Genomic DNA, 12,713 nt, shown 5'->3' with positions numbered 1-12,713 from the left:
AGTGACTTTAAAATTCATTCGTTTCAGCCGGGGGACTGGGTTTTAATAAAGGTGTGGAAAGAACAGCCATTATCTCCTAAGTGGGAGGGTCCCTTCCAGGTTCTCTTAACGACTGAGACTGCAGTAAGGAGGCAAGAAAGAGGATGGACACATGTCACAAGAGTTAAAGGTCCAGTACAAGCTCCCACTGAATGGACAGTGGTCAATACATCTGACACAAAACTAACTTTAAAGAGGAAACCTCTAGAGAAGTGAAATAAGAAGAAAAGCAGGGTTGTAATCTATTATGAACTGTTAAGATGTTATTTATTAACTGTCATCTATTATTTAAATAATTATTCTAACCTGTTATTAGTGTTAAAAGTTAAAATTGTTTGTATTCAAGTATTTATTATAACTCAAGTCAAATTTCTGGTATTTTTCATTGCAGATCCCAAAGAATAGAGCATCCTCCCACTCATTTAGTAATCAGACCCTAAAAAGACACACTTAAGTCAATACAAGGAGGGAAGTAAGTCACTGCAGAAGGAGGGAACGGTAAGATCACATTACAAAGGGCAAGACCGGGTCAGGATACACTCTTGCCACGAGGCAGATACACCATAGGCCTTCCCAAAGTGGGGTGAAAATATGGAGGTTGGGCGAGTGCCCTGTACCGGACCCTTGTTGCTGTTAGCACTGCTAACAATAATAAACATCCAGGGAAGTCAAACAGACCCCTGTGATAGATGTTACTATCCACTTTATGCAGGAGACTCTCGGAGTGCTGTCCTAAGAATTCCTACAAATCCGAGTCCCAACTGTATTGACTTTTTACAATTAACAACGTGTGTAGAGGACGGTACAACCTATTGGCTCTCCCAAAACATAGGAAATCATAAACAAAAACTGTTGGGAGAATGCCCTACAAGGGAAAAATGGATATGTTTGGAGAAGAAGCCGGAGAAAAAGGGGAAAGCAAAAGAGGTTCACGAACTCGACTTTATAAAGGAAAAGGAAGTGAAAGGAGTAATAAAAAAAGGACCGGGACTCAGGATTTTAGGTGGGAAAAATCTGGTTTTAGACCTAGTTGAAAAGATAAGTCATGAATTTAATATAATTAACTGTTGGATTTGCAGAGACACTAGAACAGCAGAAATCTGGCCGTGGGAAGGAATTGCACTGAGTCCAAAAGAGATCTTAAAATTAATGAAGAATAAGATGAGAATCCAAAGGTCATCACCTGTGCAAGATAAAAGGAACGATGAAGAAGTATGGAATTTAAAATCTGAGGTAGTCGGTGAAGAATGTCCATGGAGGAAGGGATCTTCTAAGTTCATTTCATATGTGGGTGAGTTATCCTGTAAACGATATCTAGTTACCAACGACACCCACCAATGATGGGTTCCTGGGGCTCCCCACCTTTATTGGTCCAGGAAACAAAAACAGGGGTTCTTATATTCAAAGGGAAAAGTTATATGAATGTATTACCAGGGATCCCAACCCTTTCCATGATGGTCCCCAAATGTTCAAGTTTTGGAGTAAAAATGGGGTCACTTCTGTAGAACATCATAAATTCTGGAGAGCCCCAAATGAGTTATTTTGGCTTTGTGGTAGAATGGCGTATGTAATGTTGCCTAAAGATTGGACAGGAAGTTGTACACTAGGTATTATAAAACCTTCTTTCTTTTTACTGCCCAGAGATGAAAGTCAGCATCTAGGAATCCCCTTATATGATGAATTAAAGCATAAGGGAAGAGACTTAATTGGTGCTTCTCAAAAGTGGGGGGAAGAAGAGTGGCCTCCAGAAAGAATAATCGAGACATATGGCCCTGCCACTTGGGCCCAAGAGGGGTTGTGGGGGTACCGAACCCCTATTTATATGTTAAATAGAATTATTAGATTACAAGCAGTGTTGGAAATCATAACCAATGAAACGGCCATGGTCTTAGATCTAATCTCCACCCAAAAGCGCCAAATGAGAACGGCTATCTACCAAAATCGATTAGCATTGGATTATTTATTGGCAGAAGAAGGAGGGGTCTGTGGTAAATTTAATTCATCAGAGTGTTGTATTGAAATTGATGACTACGGAGATCTTATCAAAAACATTACAACCAGAATTAGAAAATTGGCACATGTCCCTGTCCAGAGATGGACCCCTCTGATAAAACCGAATTGGTGGGAAAACCTCTTAGGGGGAGAATGGTGGAAGAAGGTTTTACTGATTGCAGGAGGTGCCTTAATAAGTCTTATTCTACTTCCTTGTGTAATACCTTGTTTAATTCGGTTGATAACTAACATTTAGCAGAATTCCCTAGAGAGCTTAAGCAGAGAGAAGATCAAGAAAATCATGATCATACAAGAAAATAAATAGGAGGAGAACTCCGAAACTACCAAGAAGACCTATGAAAAGTACCAGAAATTGAGAAAAATGTATTAGGTCTATGATACTTCTGTTTAAATAAAAGGTTTGATGCGGGCGAAAGCCCGATCAAAGATTTAGAGGGCGGAGTTGTTATAAATAAACTTGCTTTAGTAGGCAGGGTTAATAATGGTTAATTGTGTCAAATGAGTTATAAGTAATTACCAATTAATGTAACAAATTCTTACTGTAACAAATTGTTTAATTGTTAATGTAGTGAATAATTGTAAGTTACAAAGTTAAATATGTACTGTTAGTTAAGTGAGTGTGCATAGCTGTCACAAAGTTAAATATGTACTATTAGCTAAGTGCGTGTGCATAGCTGCCAATCAGGAGGAGGAGACCAGGTGCATGGGAGAGTGATATCACCAGTTCAGCCTGCGATTGGAGGGATCGACCAACCAATAGTGCCTCGTAGTTCCAGAATGATTGGCCAGGAATGCACCATTTTATAGACCAACCAGAGAGCAGAAAGAGGGCCAATCAACAAAGGGATCAAGAACGTACCAATCAGCAGCTTCCAGAGACTTTAACAACCTCCGGGTGCTGGCCCCCCAGGGACTTTCTGTGGACTTTGTACCCAGGGAAGCACCCTGTGTCCTGTGCACAGATATTTGTTACGTTTTGTTACTCTGACTTGCCGCTGAGCTCCTGGGCTTGTCTTGGGGCCTCCTCCTCAGTTGTCTTTGATTTTAATAAACAGGCCCAGGCTTTTTAAAATACTCTGGCTCTGATTCGCCTGTTTTTAACACAGGGAAAGCTGTGGGGGCTTTGTTTGAGAGCCAGCGATGTCCAGGGACAGCTGGTGCTTAAGCCTTTTGAGCTGCCTTTCCCCTGCTGGGCTGCAGCAAGTTCCAGTCCCCCTCCTGCCCTGGGACTGGGACCAGTAAATTCATTTTGGGTTCCCTGAGTGCTCCCACTGGCCCTGCTCCCAGCACTAAGGGCTGATGTCTCCAAACCTATCAGGGATGGGGGACTCCTGCAAGCAAGTTCCTCTTCCTGAAACCCCACTTGTGACTGGCTCTGTCCTCCTCTGCTGAGCCAGGGCAGCAGAGACCTGCTGGGAGCCAGGATGGATGGTGGATGGAATGTGGCCATGCCCTGGAGACAAGCAGAGGCCATGCCATGCTGCCAGGGCAGCACCCAGTGTCCCAGGACAGAGGCACTGTGTCCTCTGCTCTCATCCTGAGCTTGTCCTGAACTCCAGCAGCCTCATCCTAAGGGCTGCCTCCCATAGCATGGGATGAAGCTACTCCTGATGTTTCTAATTCCTCCTGTGAAGGTTGCTTTGTTCAGGGATCACGCCGCTGATGCACTGAAAAGCTGGTGAACCCTTTGGCTTGGCTGGGCCATGGTGGGGAGGTGAAGCTGTGTCCTTAGGTGGCCAAGGTGCCAGCTCAGGTGTGGGAAGAAGCATCTGCAGTGTAACTGAGAGTGGAGCCTGGCAGCTAAAAAGACATTTCATGAGGATTAACTGTGCTTTTGCAAGGCTGCCACGATGGAAAGCTGTCCTGACTGGGATGGGGAAGCAGATAGTGATGGGGACATCACACCTGAGGAGTGGGATGGTGCCCCATTACCTGCCGTGGGTACTAGGAGGATGCACAAGGGAACTTGGAAAGAAGGGCTTAATGAGATGTAACAGGGAGCTTGGCTTTGAGCAGAAGGAGAGTTCTGCAGCCCTGCACAGAAAGGCCACAAACAGCTGGCACTAGGCCAATTCCAACCATGTGCTAGGAAAGGTGGGATAAACAGCCAGCACTGTGAGAGGTGAAATCCCAGGGACAGACTGAGCTGTGACCACAGGCTGCCCAGCTGCAGGTGCATAACTGTGCTGGGGTGGCCTGCTGTCATCACAGCCTCTTCCATTCCATTCACAGCAAGGCTATGGTGGCAGCAGCAGCAGCAGCAGGGCCTTGGAGGTGCCTGGTGCTGCAGAGTCTCTGCCAAACAACCTCAGTTTCTTTGCGAAGGGCACAAAATTATTCCAAGAGGTGGTGTCAGTGTGTAGTGCTACAATGGTATTTGCAGCAGGAAAATACCAGGTATATTTCAGGAAAAGTGGTGGAAGAGGCAAAAGATTCAATAGATCCTACGCTGTATTCCAGAGCGGCTGTATTAGAAGGGGAAAATGCTCACTGGGGCTGATAAATGACCACCCAGACATTTCTCATGAGTTTGGAGAAAGCAGGAGGCTTGGGGGAAGCAGAACGTTGCAAATAAGCTCTGCCCTGTGAGGAAGTGATTTTAACTGTTGATACTGGTTTTTAAGGAGAGGATGTTGATCAGCAGCATGAAGCTGAGATAGAGGCTGATCATCAGCAGTGTAGCCCAGGCGTCAGTACTGGGACCGGTCCTCTTCCTTCTTGAGAGTGGCCTGATTAATGGGGCCCAGGGCACCCTCAGCAAGTTTGCTGCATTTCCTACAGTGGGAGAAGCTGCTGAGACACCAGAGGACCCAAAAGGACCTCAACAAGCTGGAGAAATGGGCTGATGGAACCTGCCGAAGTTCAACCAAGGGCCGAGCAGTCCTGCCCCTGGGGAGGTGCAGCCCCAGGACACGGCATGGAAAGCAGCTCTGCAGAGCAGGTCCTCTGCAGGTCCTGGTGGGTGTGACTGGCACAGCCCCAGCCCAGCAGGGACCGCCTGGAAGGGAGCTGGGCAAGCACAGAGGTGTGCAGGCCACTGCCAGGTGGGCTTTGTGCCACAGCACCTGTCTCTGTGGATGGGGGAACTCCTGGGTGTGTCCCTCAGAGCTCTGTGATGTCACCACTCATGATCACTATGACACCACTTGCGGAACTATAACCACCAGCGTGGAGCAGAGCCAGAGCACTCAGGCTGTGACCCACGAGCAGCCGAGGAGCTTCCGAGTGCTGTCAGTGTCTGAGGAGCCTCTGTGCTACCGGTGACTGAGGAGCCTCTGAGTGCTGTCAGTGACCGCGGAACCTGAGTGCTGCCAGTGACAGAGGAGCCTCTGAGTCCCACGGGACGCTGAGGAACCTCTGAGTGCTGCCAGTGGAAGCCAAGCCTTCGAGTCTTGCCAGCAGCTGAGAGGAGCCAAGCCCGGGAGCACCAATGGCGGAGGTCAGGCGAGAGCCATCAGCGCCACGAGCCGTCAGGGTCTGCCGCATCTGCGTGGATTTCCTGCAGAGCCCCGCTGCTGCCGTGGAGCCCTGCGGACACGTGTTCTGCCACGCCTGCATCCAGCCCCAGGCTGCCCCCGACGCCGCTGCCACCTGCCCGATCTGCCAAGAGCCCATTGGGGCCATCCGCCTGCTGCAGGGGCTGGACAACCGTGCCGGGGTGGCCCCGCGTCGCCCCCGCCGCCTCCATCCCTTCGTGCTGCGCTGGCGGCAGCGGCAGCAGCAGGAGGCGCAGGCGGACGCGGCTCCTGGAGGTGGCCGGCGCCGAAGACTCGCCGATGGGGACAGGGCACCGAGCCCTGTGCCCCGCCAGCGTCCTCGAAGAGAGATGGAGGACTTGAGAAGAAACGGGCTGGGATGGCGGCTGCCACGGGGAAATGAAGCGATGGCCGCAGGGGACAACCAGCACCGCCCCCGCGTGATCTGATTTGATGTGGATCCTCCGTGGCCCGTCCAAACTGAAAACCAGGATGCTGAGAAGGGCCTCGCCTGGTTTCTTCTGCCCGTTTGCACATCGCTTCAAGACTGGGGGAGTGGGAGCTGTGGGAGGGAAAGCATATAGTTGTAGAATCTTGGGGAGAGGGTAGGATATTGAGTTAGTATATTAGCTGTAAAATAAACTTTTTTTCTTTCATTTGAAGCACTAGAAAGCAGACATTCTTTATCAGCGTCGGACACACAGAAGGGTGTCTCCTTTAATCTGTTGTGTGTGGTGAAAATTCACAACACGGTATTTATTCCATCCTGAACATACAAATTCATTACAATGTGCTAACGAATACACAAACACCACTTTCCCAGAACTAATTTGCATGCATTCGCCTTCTACTGGAAGGCCTTTTTTGGTCCTGGAGGGCATCTAAAGGGGTGTCTGGTGGTCATATTCACCAAATGCTTCAATATTACAGGTGATCTTTCTTTGAACTTCTTCTTTGGGCATGTACTATTTTTTTGTGTTACATAAGTTGCAAAAAAACCCTCTGTAGTCTTCTATATGTTTCTCCACTGGTTCCAGCTACGTTTATCCTCCTTTGCGCATACCTTTACATCCTGTTATCTTTTTTTGCTAGTTAGTCCTAAAGCTCTATTCAGCAACTTCAGGGGAACCGAAAATTTCTAGTCTCTGTGTTATTTATCAATAATGAAATTTTCTTGAGCCTGCCTCTTCTAGACAAGTCTCAATACTTCATTTTCCAGCACAGAGTGCTACAACAGCTGTAACAGTTAATACAAGCAAGTACACACAATGGTTACGGTGACTGCCACGAACGCATTACAAGGCCAACAAACACCAATAACTCGGGCAGCAGCAACAAACAGAAGCAGAGAACCAAACCAGCCTCTCTGGGCTGCAGGCACTTTCCCCTTCGCTGCAGTTCCGGGCACAGCCGGCAGGGGCGCTGCTGGCTCCCGGCGGGCAGGGCAGGTGCGGTGATTCCCCCGCGGCTGCAGGGGGCGCTGCGGAGCGAGCTCGGCGACCACGCGGTAATGGTGGCTTGACCAAGGCGGGCAGGGATGGAAGAAAGGCTTGCTTTACAATCCCGGCTGGTAAACGAGATGTATCAAACGCCACAGCTGTGGCGGGAGCCACGGGACGTCTCGGCAGGCAGGGAACGAAGAGCTATAGTGCAGGGAATGCTCGGAGCAGTGCCCAAGAAGCGGCAGGGGCGGGGCAGCGGCAGGGAAGGGAAGGGCAGGGAAGGGAAGGGAAGGGAAGGGAAGGGAAGGGAAGGGAAAAGAAAGGCGGGCTCGGGATCCCAGGGATTTTCCCAGAAGCCGCCGAGCAGATGGTGAAAAGCCCCTCTTTTAGTGAGGTCGGGTGTTAATAAGGTCTCAATGCAATGGTCGCTCTTACGAGCAGAGCTCCACTCACGGTAGAAGAAAGGCAGCAGAAGGCAGAACCCCGCAGTGGTGACGAATTCTCCCCACAGCGGCCGCAGCCTCTCTCCCCTCCGAACGTCCAGAGCACAAGAGGCTGAACCCAACGCCGTTTTCCCAATCCAAATCTCGAGGTATCTCTGCCCTCCACGGGAAGCCTCAGGTAAAGAGAGAGTATCCAGCTGCACCCGTCCCCTGTGCTGACAACTTCTTTTGTCTCTCTTAAGTATCCAGTCATTTCTGTGTCTGGCAACACCTATGGGGGAAAATTCCTTAGAGAAAAACAAAAAACCCAGCTCCTAGACCCCAACAGAGGCCATTCCTGCTTGCTCCTGTGCCACTTTGCTCATCTCTGAGGGGGCACAGCCAGTAAAGGGAATGGGAAAGGGAAAATCCTTTAAGACTCTGAGCATATTCTGAAGGGACCAGGATGTGCTTTCCTCACGGCCAGGGTGAGGGCAGAGGCCGAGATGGAGGTTTGGGGCAGAACCTCCTCTCTCCTGGCCCCACAATACCCCTAGGGCTGGAGGAGGCAGCCGTGGCCACCGGCTCAAGGGCACTGCCTGTGGGAGAAGTGGACTCAGCCGGGATGGATCTCATATTTAGGGGGTTCCCTCTGAAGAAGTCCGGAGCCCTTTCTGCCCCTCCCTGCAAGGGCAGCTCTGTCAGCACCACCCTCCTGCCCTGCTCTCACCTGGCCCTGTGTAGCGAAGGAGCAAAAAGTAAGGAATGTTTTTCTTCATTGCCTCTTGGAAGATTCAAGTTTGAAAATTAAAGTTTTACTCTGCCTCTAACAGAAACTTTAGCTCCTGCTTTATTTTGGAAAATAAACCCAGTTTGAGCTTGGAGTTGATACATCAGGCGACCTAGCAGCAAAGCTTCGATACGTGAGAAAAGCAAGCAATAAATTTTTGATGTGTCAGGCAAACTTCAGCTGAATTCTAACGACCAGCCAATGAACTTCAAGGGAGCAAACGTGAACCTGCCCACGGGCGTGCTGTTGCTTTGAGCTGGACATGACATTGCCGCTCTCAAAACCCTCTATAAGCGAGCGCCACAGAAGCTGCAGCTGCTAAATCTACAAAGCGTCCGAGTCTTTGCTGTCTGCTCGTGCCCTCCCACAGTGCAGGCCCAGCTGCCCGGCTCTGCTCCTCCACTGGCAGCTGTCCGATGGACTTCAGTTGTGAAAGACCCGTCGTGCTCTGTGAGGCAGCGCTGGAGCCATGAGGGTGGTAACACCTTCCCTGTGCTTCGCCTTATCATTCTTGGCTATTCCCACTTTTCTATCTTCTTCCTTTTCTCTTTTTAAGAAAAAGTAAAGGTAGAAATATTGCTTTGGATCCCAGCATTTAACCTCGTTTGTCTTTTAATCTCACTCTCGGGTATGTTTAGAATCTAATTCTTTCCTCAGTTGTGGATCGAGGCAAACTTGCCCCTCCTCCCCTTAAGGGGATCCGAACACCCCAGCACCAGTCTGGGCTGGGCTCGAGACATTGGATGCTTTGGTGGAAGGCTTCTGGGCCCGTTTTCCTGCACACAGGAGTGACGTGCGACAGGGAAGGTGCGGTCCCGAGGGTGTCCCGGGGGTGCTCAGGGGCTGTTCCGGGGTGTCCCAGCGGTGTCCCAGGGGTGTCCCGGAGGTGTTCCAGGGTGTCCCGGCGGTGCTCAGGGGCTGTTCGGGGCGTCCTGGAGGTGTTCCAGTATGTCCCGGCGGTGTTCAGGGGCTGTTTCGGGGGTGTCTAGGGGCTGTTCCAGGGTGTCCTGTCGGTGCTCAGGGGCTGCTCCGGGGTGTCCCAGCAGTGCTCAGGGGCTGTTCCAGGGTGTCCCGGGGGTGTCCCGGGGTGTCCCGGCGGTGGTCAGGGGCTGTTCCGGGGTGTCCCGGCGGTGTCCCGGGTGCTCCCCTCAGGCCGGTCCTCAGGCCGCAGCACAGCGCCCCCGTGCGGCTCAGCGGGGACGCTCCTGCACGCGGCCCCGCCTCGCCCCTTGGCCGTTGGCCACGCCCCCAGCGCGAGACCCCCGCTGCCCCCCCGCCATGTCGGAGGAGAAGCCCCGGGTGAGGCGGGGAGAGGAGCGGGAGGAGCGGGCGGGAGCGGGGAGCGGCCGCCCCTCCTCGTCCCGGGGCACGCCTGCCGTGCGGCTCCGCCTCGCCCGCGGCGCGAGGCTGCCGAGGTGTCCCGGGCGGGGGGGAGCAGGCGCGGGGGCGGCCGAAGTGCCGCAGGACGGGGCGGGCGGTGTCCGGCCCGAGCGGGGCTCGCTCGGCCGGGCTCTGAGCCTGCCGCATCGTGCAGTTTTCCGTCCAGGAAGGCGTGAAAACGGAGAACGAGCACATCGACCTGAAAGTGGCCGGGCAGGACGGCTCCGTGGTGCGTTTCAGAATAAAGCCGCACGCTCCGCTGAGCAAGCTCATGAAGGCGTACTGCTGCCGACAGGTAGGCGCGGGCCCGGCCCGGGGGCTCCTGCGGCCCCGGAGGGCTCCTGCCACGGACCCAAAGGGCTCCGCCACCCCGGCCGCCACCACTCTCCCCGGGAAGGCATCCCCGTGCTGGTGGAACCCTCGCTGCTTGTCTGCCTGGATCGTGGAACACGCTTGTGGGCAGGCTGACGGTGTCCAGGTGTGTGGGAGATTGAGGAGCTGGGATGCTGGCAGCTTCTCGCTGCGGAGCTCTGATCGCTGAATGGAAGCTGCCTCTTCGTCCTCAGCTGCTCCCTAATGTCTCGTGGCAGAGTTACAAAAATTCCTCCAGTTCTGATCCTGACTCTGAGACAATGCACTAACCCTCAGTCCTGTCACCTCCAAAAACTTCATCAGCTTTGAGTGAGTTTTCTGTTTAGAAAACGGCACAAAGTAAATTCTTCTATGCCACAGCTTCCTCATGGGTTGTTTCCTCGTCCCTCATTCCCCTGTGAATCCTGCTGCCTATTGCACAGTTGTGACCTGTGTTCCACAGGTGTCACAGGCTATTCCTCAATGCCATTCTGAACTGAACAGAAGGATGAATCCCCACAGCTCAGTTCCTGAGCCTGGAGCTCCCAATTTTATGCAGAGCAGAGGGTGGGCATGTGAATGGCTTTGGAAATGGAGTCAGATTTTGTTTGCCCTTGTCTGTTTCTTGCAGGATCCTTTCTTTGCTTATTCAAGCTTTACACTCTGCCCTGCTCTGTGCCTGCTGCACCCTGACACATCTCTGGGTTTTTGGAGAGGTACAGGGAGTTTTAGCATTCCTGTGTGTGGCAGAAATGTGAATCACATGGATTTTAGAGGGCAGAGCAAGGTCCTCAATCCCTGATGCAGGGAGTAAAGACTTCCTCGTGTCATTAAACATTGTCAGAACGGGATTCAGTAGTGTGGTAACTCAGGTTTTAAGGGCAATGTAAAGTAACCAGCATTTGACCTTCCTCAGTGTAGACAGCAAGACGAATATGCTCAGTGTCCTGGTGGTTAAATCTTAATCAGAGAATCATGGAATGGTTTGAAGTTAGAAGGGAATTTAAAGCCCATCCAGTCCTACCCCCTGCCACGGGGACACCTTCCACTATCCCAAGTTGCTCCAAGCCCCATCCAGCCTGGCCTTGGACACTTGCAGGGATGGGGCAGCCACAGCTTCTCTGAGCAACCTGTGCCAGGGCCTCCCCACCCTCAAAGGGAAGCATTTCTTCCTAATACCTAATCTAAATCCATCTTGTGTCATCCCCCTTGTCTTTTGAGTGTTAATTTTGTTACCATGTGTTCTGGCCGTAAATCCATGAATACTTTGTTTGGATTCAGAAATGCGAGTGTTGTTTCTCATGTATAACTTTGAACTTGTAGGGCTTGTCAGTGAAGCACTTTATGTTCCTGTTTGATGGACAGCCCATTAAAGAAGCAGACACACCTGCACAGGTATGAAAAACACTCTTTCTGCAAATTGCTACACAGATATTCAGATGTCTGAGTGGTGATCAAAGGGGCTTGAAATCAAAATGATCCTGAAATAGTTGCTGTGAGATGAGCGTGTTCCAACAAATTTTTGCAGGGTGACCGATGGAAAGTGTTTCATGTCTTAGTTAATTAAAGTTATTCCTGAAGTGCTGATTAGGAGCAGAGCGCCACGTGCTTTTCAAGCACCATATGTTTTTCAAGTTTTCTGTATTACTTATAATTTCTATATTTTTAAAATGTTAAAATAATTCCTGTGTTACTCCCTCAGCTGGAGATGGAACACGAGGACACGATCGAAGTGTACCAGCAGCAGACAGGTGGAGGGTGCTAAGACACAGCATCTTTTGGAGAACAGTTTGAGGATCCTCATCACACCTCACTCTCTCGTGTGTCCTTGGATTTGCTGTTCTATTAGGGAACAAATGAACATGCCAATCACACAGGGTTCTTTGAAACTTCACAGGATATTTACCAAAGTAGCTTGTTGCCTTTGACATTCTGAGTGCACAAGTCAAAATAGTATCTGCAGGGATTGAGCTGTGTCTGAATTTAACCATTTTAAGTTCAGATTAAATAATGTGTGTTGTCTCTCTGTTGTTAGCCTTTAAAAAAAATATTGTTTGTATTATCTTTTTTTTCTCTCTCTCTTTAAACCTGTGGCCTAAGCATTCATCCATGTGTTGGGACACTGGGCATTCTTTCCTGGCTCTGGTTGGTCTTGCCCCTCTGTTTTAACTCAAATTATATAAATAGTTGTATTTTCATACCAAGTGTGAGTGTAAAAGTTAAGATGTGCGTGAGAGAAGGAACACAGATACAGGTTTTAAGTTTTTAGCTGGTGTTACAAATTCAGTCAGTCCCTTGGGCAGCATTGTGCCCTTGACTGTGCTAGAACACCATACAATGCTTAGGATAGGGTTTAAATACTTCAGGTTTACATGTGTTTTTTCATATTGAGATAAAGTAGCCCAAAATATATTTTTTTAATGCAGAAATGGGATTTTTTTTTGTCCTGTACATTTGCAGAACTGGAGGTAGCAGGGCAGCTGGTCCAAAAACTTAATCCTTGTTATAGAGTAGCTGTGGTTTTTGTTGTGAAAGCTTATAAAAATCCCATCACTGCAATTCCAGCTGTTTACTGAGGGCTGGGCAGCATCTGTCCTTTTGCCCTGCTCCCTTAACTTCGACTTTTTCTCTGTGGGCACTGGAAGTCTGCGGCCTCAGGTTTCCTTTTAATACTTCTTTTTGGTAGATACACTTGGTAAATGGCAGGGGGGAGGGAGTGAAATGCCTTTTAATGTCACCAAACTGTGCAGAAGAGCTAGTAAGTGAGGAGAGACATTTAGGAGTCTTCAAAATAATAATA

The 12,713-nt window shown here is 50.2% G+C and overlaps 1 protein-coding gene across 2 annotated transcripts; it reads left to right on the top strand.

Annotated features, from left to right (window-relative positions):
- The first annotated feature begins 9,447 nt into the window (after positions 1–9,447).
- LOC128812082 (small ubiquitin-related modifier 3-like) lies at positions 9,448–11,977 on the top strand. Of its 2 annotated transcripts, none has more exons than XM_053986247.1 (4): positions 9,448–9,481; positions 9,717–9,857; positions 11,237–11,308; positions 11,616–11,977. In XM_053986247.1, exons 1-4 carry the CDS (start codon positions 9,461–9,463, stop codon positions 11,676–11,678), a joined length of 297 nt encoding a protein of 98 aa, XP_053842222.1. In that variant the 5' UTR covers positions 9,448–9,460; the 3' UTR covers positions 11,679–11,977. The 2 variants fall into 2 exon arrangements, with proteins under 2 accessions (XP_053842222.1, XP_053842223.1); XM_053986248.1 differs by having other exon boundaries at positions 9,457–9,481; positions 9,729–9,857.
- The last annotated feature ends 736 nt before the right edge of the window (positions 11,978–12,713 follow it).

This window comes from Vidua macroura, chromosome 10 (genome assembly GCF_024509145.1).
Source record: "Vidua macroura isolate BioBank_ID:100142 chromosome 10, ASM2450914v1, whole genome shotgun sequence".
NCBI lineage: Eukaryota > Metazoa > Chordata > Aves > Passeriformes > Viduidae > Vidua > Vidua macroura.
This window is presented reverse-complemented; position numbering and strand designations above follow the sequence as displayed.

Bases quoted from the DNA above. Each gene is read 5' to 3' on its own strand.
- LOC128812082 (XM_053986247.1), top strand. From the start codon at position 9,461: ATGTCGGAGGAGAAGCCCCGG. The intron at 9,482-9,716 runs GTGAGGCGGGGA...CGCATCGTGCAG, and splicing joins TGTCGGAGGAGAAGCCCCGG to TTTTCCGTCCAGGAAGGCGT. The intron at 11,309-11,615 runs GTATGAAAAACA...TTACTCCCTCAG, and splicing joins AAGCAGACACACCTGCACAG to CTGGAGATGGAACACGAGGA.